The sequence below is a fragment of the Meriones unguiculatus genome, chromosome 18 (assembly GCF_030254825.1).
Source record: "Meriones unguiculatus strain TT.TT164.6M chromosome 18, Bangor_MerUng_6.1, whole genome shotgun sequence".
Taxonomy (NCBI): Eukaryota; Metazoa; Chordata; class Mammalia; order Rodentia; family Muridae; genus Meriones; species Meriones unguiculatus.
In genome coordinates, this window is record NC_083365.1 from 16,093,804 (window position 1) to 16,110,028 (window position 16,225).

A 16,225-nucleotide genomic window follows, 5' to 3' on the forward strand; every position below is an offset into this window, starting at 1 on the left:
GACAGGGTGGGGAGCGTTAGTCTGTAGTAGTGAACACACATGATCAGTACACACTGTACAAATGTACCAGATCTTCAAAGGCTAAATTTAAAAATATGACTAAAAGAGAGATGACAGTGATACATACAATCGGCTAACTAGTAAGTAAAAAAGGTAGAAAACTTTTGACAAGTGCATCCTCTGAAAGACAGAGGGAAAGGAGAGGGAATGGGAGGAGAGGAGGAATGGAAAGAATGAAGGGAAACAAAAACAGTCCTTCCCTATGACACTGCCCATCTCCATCTTTACATGAACCAGTCATGCCGCCCTAGACACTTGTAAAAGAAAACATCCGCCCTAGTGGCTTGTGACCACTCTGCTAGGCATGCCCATGGGCCGTTCCCAAAGGGAGTGTCCCCACTGCTTTTCCCTGTAGGCAGAGGCACTAGCATCAAGTGGTGTGATTCAGGTCGGCAATACCACAGTTTGCTGTTGGCCCCTGTCTACTTCCCTTGCAGCTAAGGAATCTACTGAGCCAAGTTGTGCATTTCAGTTAAAGAAGGAAATCTCCCACATAATCACAAGGACAGCTGCATAACCCATGGGCTGCTGCGACGCTGTGAGGAAGCAAAGTAGGAAAGACACTTAAGCCCTTAGAAATGTGGCTCAAGGATCAGAAAGATGACCTGTAGGTGAGGAGCGGGTGAGGGAGGCCACTTGCTCAGGGATCTTGTCACTGCTGCCTTCGTGGCTGGTACACCTTACATCTGGGAGCAGGGGCATGAGTCAGGACTGCAGGTCACTTCCTCACAGATTCCCATGGAGAAGCTTAGAGACAGAAGTTCTTCAGCATTCAGCACTTGCTTCCACCACAGCAAACATGAAGGGTTCACATCAGATACCGCCTCAGGGAGGGTAGCGAAAAGGCAACTGTACTTTGCCCACAGTGATGGGGAAAGTAAGAATGAACAGGTTAGGATCCTACATTAGTTAGGTTTCTCTCTGAAGAGGCCTTGAGGCTAGATGATAAGGAAGAGAATTTGTGAGGCAAGTGAGCCTAATTCTCAGTAGAGAAATGTGAAGTGACACAGGAAGTGAAGCCACAAGCAGAGGCACTGACAAGGACAGGTAAAATTGAGACTACTGGCCTTTCAAGACTGGTATGTGTAAACCTCAGCTGTATCTTTGCCTAGAAGTAAGACGAAGGGGTGTTTACTGCTGACTCACAGGCATCACTCATTGGGCTGCTCTCAAAGTGTGAACGTCCTAGTACTTACAGGGTGGCCCAGCTGAAAACTAAAATACTAAGTACTCTTCTACAACAAGGAAACACTCTTTCAGACAGTGGACAAAAGGGCATGGCACTGCAAGGATACGGAGCCCACCTCAGGACCATGGCTGTCAGAATCTACTTCTCTGGCTTCCTTATTCCATTTAGGAGTACTAACCAGCCAGTAGAAAAACAGTTCCCAGACGGCTCACCAGGTAAGCGCCCCAGTTGGCTTTCTGTTGCAGTGATAACCGCCATGTACAAAACCAACTTGCAGAGGAAAGAATTGATTTCTGCTTATAGTTTATAAACCATCACTGAGGGAAGCCAAAACCAAAGGCTTAAAACAGGAACCTAGAGGAAGGAACTGAAGAAGAGACCATGAAGAATAAATAATAAAAAATAAAAAAAATTAAAAAAAAAAGAAAACCAGAAAGAGGATCATGAGAGGAGAAAAGGGACCAGCAATATGGGGCAGAAAGATTGGGGAGTGGAGGGAAGAAATAGATAAGGAAAAAGAAGGAAGGAAGGAAGGAAAAACCTACCAAAAAGAAAAATAAAAACCAATTATTGGCTTTCTAGCCAATTTTTTTTTTCTCAGTGTGGTAGTAGTTTTTCTCTTTTTTTTTCTTTATTTGTTTCTGTTACTTTGTTTTTGTGTTGAGACAGGTTATCACTCTGTAGTTTTGACTCATCCCCCAAGGACTGGATGACAAGTGTACATACCACACCTAACTATGTCTCTCCCTTAGCATCCCACCTTTCTGATGCAATCCAATTCTTTTCAACTAAACAATGTGTTTCTGCTACCAAAGAAATATTTCTTCAAAGCCCCTGCCACAGCCTCAATGGCTTCCCTCCTACTGGCAAGGCCAGCACAGTACTGAGGGCTCTGGCACTTTCCAGTTCCATTGCTCAGGCCACCCCTCATTCCTCTGTCCTTCCCTGAAGCCTGAGCTCCCTGTGTTCTGACAACTACACTCACCAGAGGTCTGGCAGAGCATGCTGAAAACACAGAATGAGTGAAGTTGACCGCAGTCTTGCGTATCTGGGTTTTCTGCTCAAATTCAAGGAAATTGTCAGGGAACACCGTGCCAACTTTTCTGACATTCGACCACCAGTCAAAGAACCAGTTCCGTTCTGACCACAAAGTGACAAGAGCTAAAGAACGTGGTAAGTGATGGCTCCCAGCCAGACAGGCCTTCCAAAGGATCACTGTACATTTTTCTTGAAGTGTCATGAAAACTCTCTACTTCACTGCTTCCCTTATTGCCACAAACAGTAGAAAAGCCATGTTCGTTTCCTCCTCCCAAGACTTTTCATATTGGCGTCACATATTTTATCCCTCAATATAATAGACATACAATATTTCTGGAAAAGCTTAAGCCATGAAATATGTGTAAAATATGAAAAATTTTGTGCCCACTAAAGATTCCTGGTCACTTTGTTAATTTAAGAAAATAAAAATGTGCTTCACTTAAAAGTATCATTTACGCAAGCAATCGTTATAAATCTCTATTGAGTTTGCTTTGAATGTTCTTAATTTTAGTTCAAATGCTCTACAAGACTCTAACTTTTAATGAATCTAAATCAATTAGGTTTTGAAAGATGATGGCGAGAGTCAGAGGAAGAAAAACTCAAGAGTAGAAGGCGCTGTCAATATTAAAGCAAAATGAATTAAAATCCCCTTCACGAGTCTCCTGAACTTCCTTACAATACATAGGTATGAGAGAAACTCAGATTCACAGGAGTATTTTAGAAGCACAAGGCATAGGGAAAGTGTGTGCTGGCCCCTGCACCTCTGACCTGTGGCTTTCTTTCTAATATGTCATTCTGAAAACTTTTCTGGTTAGCCATTCTCCACTGATGTTCAAAGCAGGTCTGTCCAGGTTAAATAAGCATCTTTGACATTTTTACCTGAGAGTCTACTTCTTTATTTAGTTAAAACCATTTCCAAATAAAAATGAAATTAATTTATGTGCTGTCAACAATGGAAGAATAAATGCGTTTAATAGACTCAGATTACTAAGCAAAAATGAGACATCACAGCCACATCCCTGCACATGCCTCTGTGACAGGCTTATCATATCCTCCCCCCCCTTTCCAGAACTTAGACTTAGGTTCTAATATCCACAGAAGTGAGAGTTAAACTACATTCCTCACTGTGAAGTCTTTCAGCTTTCTATTTCCCACAATGTAAAAGAGAGAAAATTCGTAGAGTGTTTGAAACAAAGTGTTTTGTTTGGGTTTGGTTTAGTTTATGATATCTAATACGATGTACATGCTATGTAAGTATAATATTGAAGAATACTGATTAAGAAAATGCAAGTTCAGTTCAGAAGTGATCACTTCTACTCCCTGGTCAGCTCCCAGCCTGACCCCACTACACACTCCGGTCTCCAGCGATTCCCCTCCTTCTCTCATAACTATGTGCTCCGTTGCCCTCTCACCCTCTTTCTTAAAGCCCCTTCTTTCCAACCTCATGGCTCCCTTTCTAGCTTCCTTGCTAGATAATCTTGCTGGGATAATCTCTTGTGCACTGCGTAAATGTCGCCTTTGTATTATTCAAATGTTTATTTCTGTACTGGCAAAGAGCTGGGAACAGGCCAGACTTTGGTATTGTTATTTTGATGAAGCATCACCTGTCTCAGTGTTCTCCACCACCTTCTGATTATTTTAATAAAGAGCTGAATAGCCTGTAGCAAAGCAGAAGCGGAAGCAGAAGGGCGGGACACCCTGCAGAGATGGGAACTGGGGAAAGAATCAGGAGCAAGGATTTGCCTTGGAGGTAGAAACAGAACAGGTGCCAGAAGTAAAGAAAGGTAATGAGCTGCATGGCAGAATGAAGATTAGTATAAATGGGTTAATTTAAGTTATACAAGCTAGTTGGGAAAAAGCCTAAATTTTGTGTCTTTACGTGGGTATCTGGTGGAGTATGGAAGCCCAGTGTCGATATCTGTGTTCAACGTGGTGGCACAAAATCCAAGCTTTTTGCACTAGTTGCAGGCATTAGGCCCAAAGTCTATCAGGTGGAAAGCGACGCCCCATGTGTAACAGCTTGGTCTTGTGTTTGATTGTTAATTGGTTTGCCCCCAGGGTCTGCCTGCTGTCTTTTATGAGCAAACACTCACATGCCCCAAATGATGCTTGTTACCTTGCCTAACAACTTACACCTGTTTGATCAATAAAATGCTCTGCTTCTTCTACACTGTCTTAAATACCCCTCCACTCGAAGTCCCTCCTGCTCTTTAATCCCTGTCAGCGGGTTTCTTCCTCTGCTTCTTCACCTAGGGTTAACTTTATTAGATCCAGTATACAGAGAGCTCTTGGATTGAAGGTGTGAGCTAGGGCTGGGTGAGCCACACCATAATCAACCGTTTTCAATAAACAGAAAGTTCTTGGATTAATGGTATGTGTTAGGGCTCAGCCAAACCAAATAATAAATGGGGTTTTACAGTTCACAAATTTTGGGGTTCACAATGGGATCAAATATCCTGCAACACCTTCTCTCCCTTTTTCACCCTATCAGTAAGTAGGAGAGAAAGAAGGAGAAAGTAGAAAAAGAAAGATCTCTGAATCTAACCTCCTTTACTTTGTTTCCTCCATTATTGACCATACAATCATTATCATGTTGAAATCAAAACAAGGTTGTATAGATCTAAATATCCTTCTCTGGGCTCTTGGGAGTCTATTGTATACGGATGAGTTACTACCTGTCTCTCACTACCTGTCTCCTGAGAGAAGCCCTCATGTTTAAAAAGACAAGCCAGTGCCCTGGGCAACAGAAAAGGCAATACCTTTTAAATAAAGTTTATATAAATTTCTTTCTACGTTTAATGCTTAAGCACACCCTAGGCACCTTGTACCTGTTTAGAGGTTTGGACCTGGGTTTTACATTTGTTTTGGCTCACCCCTTTCTCCATAAGAAATGGACAGTTCCCTCTTTCAAACATGTGAATTGTAGCCTTTGAATTTGGGGCCCTAACGAGGCTGGTGCGAACTTTGCCACCTGTATAGTCCTGTGTCTCTTTGCATCAGGTGTGACTGCTGCCTGTCTCCTGCAAGTGTTTAAAGGGTTTAAAGGGATAAGCCTGCTGCCAGAGCAGTGTGACAGTTCAACTCAGTCATTCAAAAGCTTTGGCCACGTAGCTTGCATGTTTGTCTCCCAGCATACCTTTGAGTTCTTACATTCACCAACAGAACATATTTCTTAGGCCAAAATGCCCTTTGGCACCAGTTCTTCTATGGAAGGCCCACTTTCTTAGGAGATAGGCTGGCCTTTTAGAGCAGTGTGACAGCTTAGCCTTCTATCCCAGCATTTACAAATGCAGAATTGCATGGTACCTCCACAGCCCACACATCCACAGAAAAAAGGACCAAACGCCAACAGAATGAAGATGGCTTCAGTCTTTCCTTACATAAACCCAAGATTGGTGTGCATCCATCCTCTAGGTCTTTAAGGACATTATTTGGCTGATCAGGTTGAAGACTAGATAGTTATAGTCTCACAGTTTTCCTTGTTACCAAATTCAGAAAAGAAACTTACAAAAGACATGTAAAATTTATGAAGTTTGATAGACATAAAACCTTAAGTTGTTAAAGATTAAGAAAATGTTTTAAGCTCTAAAAAAAAAAAAAAGGATGTTAGGTTGATAAATATAATTTATGCTAGAAAGTAACTTAGGTACAGAACTTTAAACTCACCAAGATAGAATAAATAATGCAGTATTTTCTCCAAGGTTGCAAATACAAATGGGTTAGACATTGTGAATGTAATTCTAACTTGATAGTTTTCATAATTGTTCTTATTATATACAGTTTATTGATATTAGAGAAAGAGACTTTTATTGGACTAAAAAGGGAGATGTTGGGATGATCTCTTGTGCCCTGTGTAAAGGTTACTTTGTATTCTTCAAATACTGGTTTTTGGACACAGAGACCAGAGTTTGGTATTGTTACACTTATGCAGCATCACCTGTCTCAATGATCTGTAAACATCTTCTCCAACACCTTTTGATTGGTTTAATAAAGAGATGAATGGCCTATCATAAAGCAAGAGAGGAAGGGCAGGACATCCAGCAAAGATAGGAATATGGGGAAAGAATCAGGCACAGGGATTCACCATTCAGACATGGAGGAAGAAACAGATGATGGTAAACAGGAGAGGTAACAAGCCATATGGCAGAATGTAAATTAGAATAAACAGGTTAATTTAAGTTATAACAGCTAGTTGGGAGCAAGCCTAAGCTAAGGCCAAGCTTTCATATTAATAAAGTCTCTGTGTCGTTACTTTGGCAGCTGCTGGGTTGAAACAGTTTGGCAATAACTGGCAACCAATGTCAACCCCCTCTGGCTCCTCCCTACACTTGCACGGACCTAAATACACAGACTTAACGTTTAGAAGCTATCACTTGCACTGTCCTAGTGAACGTGTAATGTTGATCTTTGTGAGCCTGGGTTCCACCGTTTCCTTGCAAAATTCATAGCTCCAGCTCTCCTTATAGCTGAATAAAATTCATTGTGCATATGTGCTAACACGTTTTCATTATCATTCACCTGTTGAAGGACATCTAAGCCAATTCCATTTCCTTGGCATTGTAAGTAGAGCAGCAGTAAACATGGACGTGCAGGTGTGCCACGGTGGCTGCGCCAATTCACTCACCCAACCCCACCACAGGGAAAACACCCGTCATTATCTTGGTGATAGCCAGTCTAACTTGGGTGGGGTTAAATCACAAAGTATTTTTTCTTTGAATTTTTCTAATGGCTAAGGATGTTGAACATTTTAAAAGACATTTATTGGCCATTTGTATTTATTTGAGAACTGGCTGTTCAGTTCACTGGCCTGTTTACTTATTGGCAAAGGTTATTTATTTATTTATTTATTCATTCTTTTATTTTAGACATTCCTCCACTCTCTGAAGTATGACTCAAAAAAATTTCCTCCCATCCTGTAGGTTTTTTGGTCACTATGTTTCTTTTGCTGTGGGAGAGCATTTTAATTTCATATAATTCCATTTATCAAGTTAAATAAATTCCTGTGTTATTTGGGATTCTAGCTAGAAATTTTTTCTTATGCCTATACCCAGAAGCATTTTCCCTTATCAGTTTCAGCATTTCTAGTTTTTAAGCAATGCTTTTAATCCAGTTCGAATTGATTTTTGTGCAAGGTGAGAGCTGCATACCTAAATTTTACTCTTCAACAAATGGATGTCCAGTGATGCCAGCTCCACTTACTGACTACAGGTCTTTTCTTTCCAGTTCATGTTCCTTATACCTGGTTAAAAGTTAAGTAAGTTGGGGCTGGAGACTTTTCTTGAAGAGGACCCAAGTAAGGTCCTCAACCACAGGAGCAACTCACAACTACTTATAACTCCTGCTCCAGTGAATCCAATACCATCTTCTGGCCTCTACAAGCACCTGCACGCACATCCACACAGGCACACATAGACTTTATTTTTATTTTTTAATTGTGTGGAGAGGTTAAGAACACCTGAGGGCAAATGTCTGTAGAGGCCAGAAACGTTGGATCTTCTGGAGCTGGAGATGATTAAAATGCATAAAGATGCTGTGTTTAATAACACTAAAGTAAGGGGAAAGCGGAACATATTACTGTTGAAGTATCTTCTAAAAACTGGCCCTCCCACAGTCAACACTGAATGTTGTGCATTCTCTAAGAAGTTAATCCGCTTAAAACTAAAACTAAGTGTGACTCAAGAAATTCTACCATTCTGTCTGAAATGCCTGTCATTTACAGTGCATGGTCAGCATCCCCTTTTGAGTGAAACTGAAGAAGGAAGACAGGAACCAACAGTCTTCTTGAGTAACAAATGGATATGAAACCATGAATGATGGGAAATGTGAAAGACAGGAAAGCTGTACTGCATGGTAGCCATGTACCTGACTGTTACCAACCCTGTTTGCAAAATGACATGTGTTTATGCAAAAGAAGAAACTGGGATGTTCATTTCTCTATGTAGAGGCTTCTAGATTCTATGCAGCAAGTATTTAGGATTAAAGATTTAATGTGCTATCTCTCATACATTTGAAAAGCTAGAATGAGGGTGAATGATACCTTAACTCTCCTCCATTTTTGGAAAGAAACCAATTTATGCTTTAAATGGATGGGATGTTACCTTCTTATATTTCACCTTTAAAAATGAACTGTGGCCCTCAGTGTGCATGTCTGGGTAAGACTGATGGTTATTTTTCTCCTGTAGTAGTGATCTTTAACTGGCCTAGTTTGACATGTCCACTGTGCAAAGCGCACCAATGTCATGGGAGTGACTAATCACCTGTGACCTGTGATTTAAGGCTCTCCCCACAAGATGAAGCCCATACTTGGAGTAGTTACTGGATCCAAAAACCTGATGCTAGACAGGCCTTGAGGAAGAAACTACTATTATTCTGCTGAATAGATGTAATATTAAACCAATTCCTAATTATTTATTATTATATCCATAAATTACTGCATCTCTCAATTTATACCAGCAAAGCTTCTTTCTGCAATAGAGACAATTAATACAAAGACCCATAATTTGCCAAGTTGCAGAGAATAAAGACTGCAAAATTCTCAGCATCAATGAGACATCATATGATATCCCTTCTTTCCAGTGCTCACTGAGAAAGAAGGGGTGGGAAGAATCTCAGGGCTGCAGAGCTGGCTCAGTGGTTAAGAGCACTGTCTGCTATTCCAAAGGTCCAACTCCCAGCAACTACATGGTGTCTCACAACCATTTATAGTGAGATCTGGTGCCCTCTTCTGGCATGTAAGCAGAATACTGTATAAATAATAAATAAATCTTAAAAAAAAAAAAAAAAAAAAAAAAAAGACTGCAAGGGAACAGTGTTTTCCAAGGCACCACAGGGTGGTTGCAAAATGAACTTTCAGCAGTTGTGACATCAAGCTCAGTACCTGTGCAGGCTCAGGCCAGACAAAATCTCAGCATGGAGAGGGGAGGGGGTCATGATGTCCCACTCCTACCTAATAAGTGATTGCCAACTGATGGCTGTGGGAAATAGAGAGCTGACTTTCTTTAAGTCACATTTAAGAGTACAGCCCTTGGTAAATCAACCATACTCCAATGTACGGCCACACACTCCAAGAATAATTGACCTTGATGGTATAGTTGGAGCTTGGTACTTTGGAGGGTTAAGGTTGTTTCATTTGGCTCAGTTTGGCTTGGGTTTTGAGGCATTATCTTATACACGATGGCTGGCCTGAAACTTACTATGCAGACCAGGCTTGCCCTCTGCTTCCCCAACGCTGGGATTAAAGGCATATACTACCACCCAAGATGAACACCGGGGTTTATTTTAAAAAGAAAAAGAAAAAGGCTGGTTAAGGGGTAGTGTGGATCTGAAAATGGTCGAGGGAGGGGTGATTACTATCAAAATACATGGCATTAAATTCTCAGAGAACTAATTGAGAAAAAGGAACTGTGCCTGCTTTTACCCAAATGAAGTCTTGTTTATGAGCAAATTTGGTTTTTAAAATGTGCTTTATACCATCTTAGAGTAATGAGTATCAAATAGCCAAATTCAGTTCCAATTTCAATGACAAAGTACCTTTAAACACATATGGAGTTATACGATTAAATTCCAATCATATTTCAACTGCGTGTGACAGTACGTGCTCATAATCCCAGCTCTTAGGAGATGGAGGCTGGAGGATGGTAATTTTGAGGCCATTCTAGACCAGTTCCAGGCCCGCCTAGGTGTACAGAGCAAGGTTCTCAGAAGACATCCTCAAGAATTAGAGGTTCTGACCTTGGTTAAAAGCTTCAGCTACAAAAGACATGCCCCTTCTTCTAGATAGCTCTAGGAGCTGAAAGTTCATTCCCCAATGCTTCACTACGCCTCCAGAGACACAGTTCAGCTCCCAGGATCCTTCCTGTGTCTTTGGAAGTGAGTAGTCACCCCACGAGCCCGTCACACGCATCACACTTGCTCCAGGTTGCCGCGGCTCTGGCACGAGACCTCAGATTCCGTGCTAGAACCCCCAAAATAACGTTGTGTATGTTTGGAGTCTCCTTAGGACAACAACACTTACTCATCAACCTCAAGATAAAAAAACAAATGAGTAAGCCCTCAAGGAAAACACTGCAGCCTTCTACCTCGCAAAGAGGAAGTGTGTCCCAGCAGGAGAGGGTCCTTGAACACACACTGCTTCTGCCATGTGCGTACTGGTTAAGAGGCTACAAAGCTTACTAGTATAACATTTTCCTCCATCACTTTAACAATTATTTCAATGAGTAGACTCCAGATTTAAAAATCTAAATCTTTCTGTAAAAAAAAAAAATTGACCCCCAAGTTTTCCAGAAAAAAAAAATTCCTAAATCATTGTAGCTATACTCTCCCAACTTCACAGCCTTATAAAGCAGGAATCAAATCGAAGGTTCTGATGAGAGTTGAGGAATACACTAATCTATGTTACAATGCTAAGTCATTAGCTGTCAGTTTAATACTACACTCAGCAGAATAATAGTAGTAGTACATGGTGATCAATACAGAAACCCACAACTGATGCAGGGGCAGAGAATGAGAGACTTTGGGACACCCATTCCTAAGTGGGACACCCTCATCATACCCCTCCTCTCAAGGCTTGGAATCATTGCAGAGAAGAGGGCATAGCCAGAGGCATGCCCTGGATGGCTACAAATCAACAGTGTTTTCTGGAAGCAGGCATTTATTTACCGTCTACCTCTTCTTTCACATTCAGTTTTACCCGAGACATGGACTGCATTCATCTTAACTCTGTCCCGAGTTGGCAGACATGAGCCCAGGATGAGCATCTGTTGAATAAGGGAATGACTAACTACTATGTCCCAGTTACTCCTTTCCACTTGACAATGTTTTACAAGTCTAGGGATCTCTACATTCCTAAGTGCTACAAGTTGTAGAGGGATCACTACTTAGCTTAGAAAGAAAGAAGTCAAGTAAGGCTTCTTTGAGGGTCATTTAGGAATATTTCAAAGAGGGCTAAGAAAAAACTGTCCTGGGCATGTGGGAAGTCCCCTGAGATGAGAGTGGTGACTGACTGTGGGGAATGCTAGGAGATGCTGAGGTAAGCTACACCAGCCTTAGGCCTTACAGTGATAGTGGAGTGGGGGGAGGGCAATTAATAAGAGATCAAAAAATGGGGCTGGTTCCCCTTAGAGAGATCTTCACTAGCATGGTCCAGGAACCCCAAACTGCCAGTCTTGGAATGCTACAACCGAATACCATAGAACTTCAGCCTGGACGCCTGCGGCCTGAGTCTTGGATCAGGATTGAACTATGAGCAGCTTGCACTCCCTTATTGCATGGCAGAGATGGCACAACTAAAACTTACATGGGCAGCAGGTGAAGTACCCAGCCAGCCTGTACTGCCCTCCTTCTCTTACGGGCCAGGAAAGTGCACACAAATACCTCCACCCTAACTGAACAAGTCTCCTAAATGAAGAAATCCCAGCCCCGTGCTCACCCAGGCAACAGTCCTATGTATCAGGGGTACTGTAGTCCCTGCCTGGACCACTTCCTCCTTGCACTGTATCCCATAAGCTATTTTTCCTGTGATGGTTGAAAGAGTGAATTTCTCCACTGTCTAACAATTCCTTCCCAACAAATGGCAACTCTTCTCAGTTCAGTAAAATAAGGCTTTTTTACATGATTCCAAAGCAGTAGAAAATTTTGGAAAAATGGTAAACAAGATGGCTCCTTGATTCAGGCTTAAATTTCTAAACCATCAACCCATTATTTGAAGAATGAGTGAGAAGACGACAAACTGATATTTAAGGAACAGAGCAGAAGAGAATGCTAACGTTGCTACATGCCAATCTGATAGATGAAAAAATAAAAGGCTGGGGGTAGGGAGCTGAGCTCAGTGTAGATGTGCTGACTTGATAGGTCTATAATTCTTTCAAATAGAGATCTCTGACAAGGAACTTTGGGAACTCAACCAAGATGGCCTACATGGAAGACACTTACAGGAATTAACCTGCACAGGGATGGGACATGTTGTGTGGACCAGAACAAGATCAACAGAAGATAATTAGAAGGAAGTACAGAGCAGCCCCTGACCCAGAATCCAAACTCTGGTGTCCATCCTGTTTTCTGCAAGTTCCTGGCCATGTCACATGCCATTCTGGGTACTCTGTGATGGGTCATGTCTTTGTCCTGTTTTAGCATATCACATTGCTCATTACCTGATTACATGATACCTCCTTCCTTTTTGCATCTGAATTTTAACTTCACTCTCTCTGGTCCTATGTCCTGAACCCTTTGCTATGCCTGCTGCACACTGTCCAATGGTGACTCAGTAAATATAAATACTTCCTTAATAGATTTAAGGCTTGACTGCCAAAGGTGCTACTCTGTGGAACCTCCCTCCTGGTGGGTATTTCCCTAACAGACATATGAAGAAATCTTCCTTCTGAGCTCATGGGGATACCAGCACATCTATATTTTGAGCTATATGAAATGTCCTAATGCAAAAATAAAGTGTCTGATGGGATGGGAGGGGCGAGGCTGCAAGATCCCTGTTAGGAAAATAAGATCAGCTGTGTCGTTTCCTCAACTGTCTTTTTCCACCTCTGGAACAAACTCACAACTGTTTGATCTTAAGGAAATGTTTGCTTTTATTTGGGCCTGTATGACACAAACAGCTACTGTTGTCTCTTCCCCAGTGTCACCCCAGAGACTCAGCTGTAAAGTTCATCCAGTTTCTAAAGAGCCTGAGGAGAACAGATGTATCTGTTGGTTTATCTGTTTGGAATCATATTGCTCTGGACCCAAAGATTTGCAGTTGGAGTGCTGCAGCTGCAGTCAGAGCGTTGCTCTGAAGTGTAGGGAAAACTACACGCCAACAGAGAATAAGGAGGAAAGAACAGGCACCCAGCAAGATTCACTGGTTTGCCACATCCATACCTTCGCAGCCAGCCGGCACTCCATCACCCTGATGTTGAAATGGGAAGTGGCTGCCTTGTTCATTTCCACGCAGCTGTTGGCAATCACAAAGACTGCTCCACTGGGGAGTTTCACATCAGTGGCTCTCAGAGGACTGAATTCTATTAACTTGGCCTATTGGGGGAAAAAAAGGGAACGGAGGAGACAATAATTTATTAGGATTCAAAAAAATATTTGAGCCTTTACATATTTATTTTGTCTTAAGAAAGTCTATGAAAATGCTGCATTCATTCAAACACCACTTACTGATAGACAGCATTGCATTAGGTGCTGAAGACACAACAGTGAACAGAAAGTGTCACTGTGACCACACTGTAAGGTTCAGACAACAGAAGGACCTAATCCGACAACTTTAGTGTAGCCTTTGAAAAAGGAAATATAGGGACACACCTTCATACCATGTGTTGGGGGGGGCATCCCAACAATTGACTATGTCAGGAAGAAGGAAGAGGTGGAGAGGCAGCAAAAGACATGGGAGTGCATGAAGCTTTGTGCACTGGTACTCAGCGAAAGCTTAGAGCTCACAGTGTGATAGGCTAGGGTAGAGGAGAAAGGTCAGGTGGTGATGCACTTTGCATGTTCAGGAGACTCTCTCCAGACCCTGTACCTAATTAACACTTGCAACAGAACCCCACCATCACCACACCTGCTTGCCAGTTCACATCTAAAACACCTAAGGTATAATTTTACTGTTCAAACAAATTTTCTTGAACCTTATGTCTTTGGCTTAGAAGACTCAACCAAAACATATTCTTTCTTAATCAGACAGATCCAGGTGTTCTTGGGGAAAAGGCAAGCCTGAAGGAATCTGATGCAAAGCTAAGAACTATCTTAAAGAGACGCCTGCTTCTATTTTGGAAATGGGCAGTTTACAGGCAAAACCCCAAACCTCTGCCTTGCCTGAAGGAGCTGATAGCCAAGAGGAAGTGCTATTGAACCCAAGAATTTATTCCTGGCCTGCCATCAACATTCTTCCTCTACCACCAAAACCCCAGAAATGTTGACAGTGAAAAATGACACCAAAGAATCATTTACAAAAAGAGGGGCTGTGCATATATGTGGTAAGAGAACTAACATTTGGGTTTAAAGCCAACATGAGATTATGAAATACCACAAGATGAAGTGATTTCATGCAAGGTCAGGAAAGAAGGTCCCCAGGAGGGAATTGAGAAATCTCAATCTTAACAATGAGATATGGAGAAAAAAATAAAATAATAAAATAAACCTAGACATATGAGAAAAAAAAACTTTGAAGTGTGATTCTGGATGCTTATGGTAGAGGAAATCAATATGAAATAGAGTACATTCACTACTGGTAGACCCAAGTTACAAAACAATTGGGCAATGGACTACAATAGAGCCTTGAAGAATAGAGTTCTTGTAACCATGCATGCTGGGGGCTGCAAGCCTTCTCCTCTGGATATTTTCCCAAGCTGAAATTTTCAAATGGCTCAGTGTTACTCACAGTTCCTTCTTCTGCAAGAAATGATATGGACTGGTCCATGCCTCCTCCTTCAGTGCCTATGTAACGCTCACTCTTGGCACAGATTTCTGCAAGTTCCACCTGGGAAAGCAAACATTCATTTGTACTGGGACATAATTATAATCTATTTTTCATGCTAGATATGTCAGATAGGTTTGAATTCCAGTACCAACTATGGTCAACTATATAGCAACTGCCTAGAATACTGTGCTCTTCACAGCAGTTCTAGATTACCATCGAACCCAGTAGAAAAACTTACCAAGATCAAGTAACAACTCCATGGTGGGTCTAGAATAAAAACAGAACATGCATGCTGTTTTTTCTATCCCCAAAAGACTCTTCAGTGCACACAGCATCCCTTATCTTCCTGTCCACAACACCTCTCTCCTCAGGCACTTAATTGCATTTGTCTCCAGACAATGACAATGACAATTCTTGTGCCTCCAATGCCACAGCAGAGCTTCCAAGCCAAAAGTAATGCTGCCTCTCTGACATGTCCATCAAGTGCAAGGATAGAGCTTCTCACTCTAGGCACAACCATGACAAAGAAACTTGGATGAAGAGGTGCGGTTCTGATCCATATTGAAAATGTTAAGGGATCATTGGTTGCTTCCTATTGATTAATGGTAAGTTCAGAATCCTCATCTTGCATCCAAAGCCTCCTAAATTTGCAACCAGACCAAATGTGAAACTGGATTATTTAATCATTCTTTTCTAAGTAGAGGTGCCTTCTTGATCACCTCATGCATAACTACACAACCTGTGTAGTTACTTCCTGTGTCCTATACAAATCCTATTGCCACTCAATACTCAGGTCATTGACCACATATATGCCACTCAGATCTGCCATCATGAAGCCTTCCTGAAATGCTATGCCCACTCTGGTATCCTATTTCTCTCTGCCCCTGCAGCTCTGACAGTGTTGGCCAGTTACCCACATTGCTATTTGGTTGTTTATTCATTCTTTTAACGTTTGATTCAGGACTTTATTTCTCGCTTGCTTCATTGAATGTTCAGAGTGATCATGCCAAAACACTGTTGTACCGTGCTCATCTCTTATTTACATATCTTGCTTACCTATATCTTCTCAACATGGTGCCCACGTTCTTCAGTGACCAAGCTCTCTATCCAGCCTGTTCTCCCATCACTGTTTCCACAAACCCTTCAATCCAGAAACGTGGAACAAACACTGTTCTGAATGCCCAGCACTCCTCCTCAGGACTCTTTTATCCCCCTTTCAACATCTCAATACCCAACAAATTCACATGTGCCATAGAATTCCTCTGTTTTCCCTACTTCTAACATTATGACAATTTTTGTAAAAGTAACTTTTATTCTCCAGATGTAATTGTTGTCTCACAAGCTTACTCCCTCCTTCTGTTAAACTAGGCCAAGTCCTAGAAACGTCTATCTTCCATAAAAATCTAATCTAGGCCTACAATGTTTTAAGCCTCTAACACTTACTGCCTAATAAGCTCAAATTTCTAGTTCTTTCTGAACTCTGGCTAGTTGATTCAACTCAGCTGTTCTGGCTCAAATTCCTCTCC

The 16,225-nt window shown here is 41.7% G+C and overlaps 1 protein-coding gene across 5 annotated transcripts in view; it reads right to left on the minus strand.

Annotated features, from left to right (window-relative positions):
• Positions 1–16,225, minus strand: part of Galk2 (galactokinase 2) — a 123,919-nt gene that overhangs the window by 44,787 nt on the left and 62,907 nt on the right. For all 5 annotated transcript variants that reach the window (XM_060372082.1, XM_060372081.1, XM_021655941.2 and 2 more), the window contains exons 6-7: positions 14,661–14,759; positions 13,157–13,309 (exon numbers count right to left, since the gene is read on the minus strand). In XM_060372082.1, coding sequence (XP_060228065.1) covers positions 13,157–13,309; positions 14,661–14,759 — 252 coding nt within the window. The remainder of the gene's footprint in view (positions 1–13,156; positions 13,310–14,660; positions 14,760–16,225) is intronic.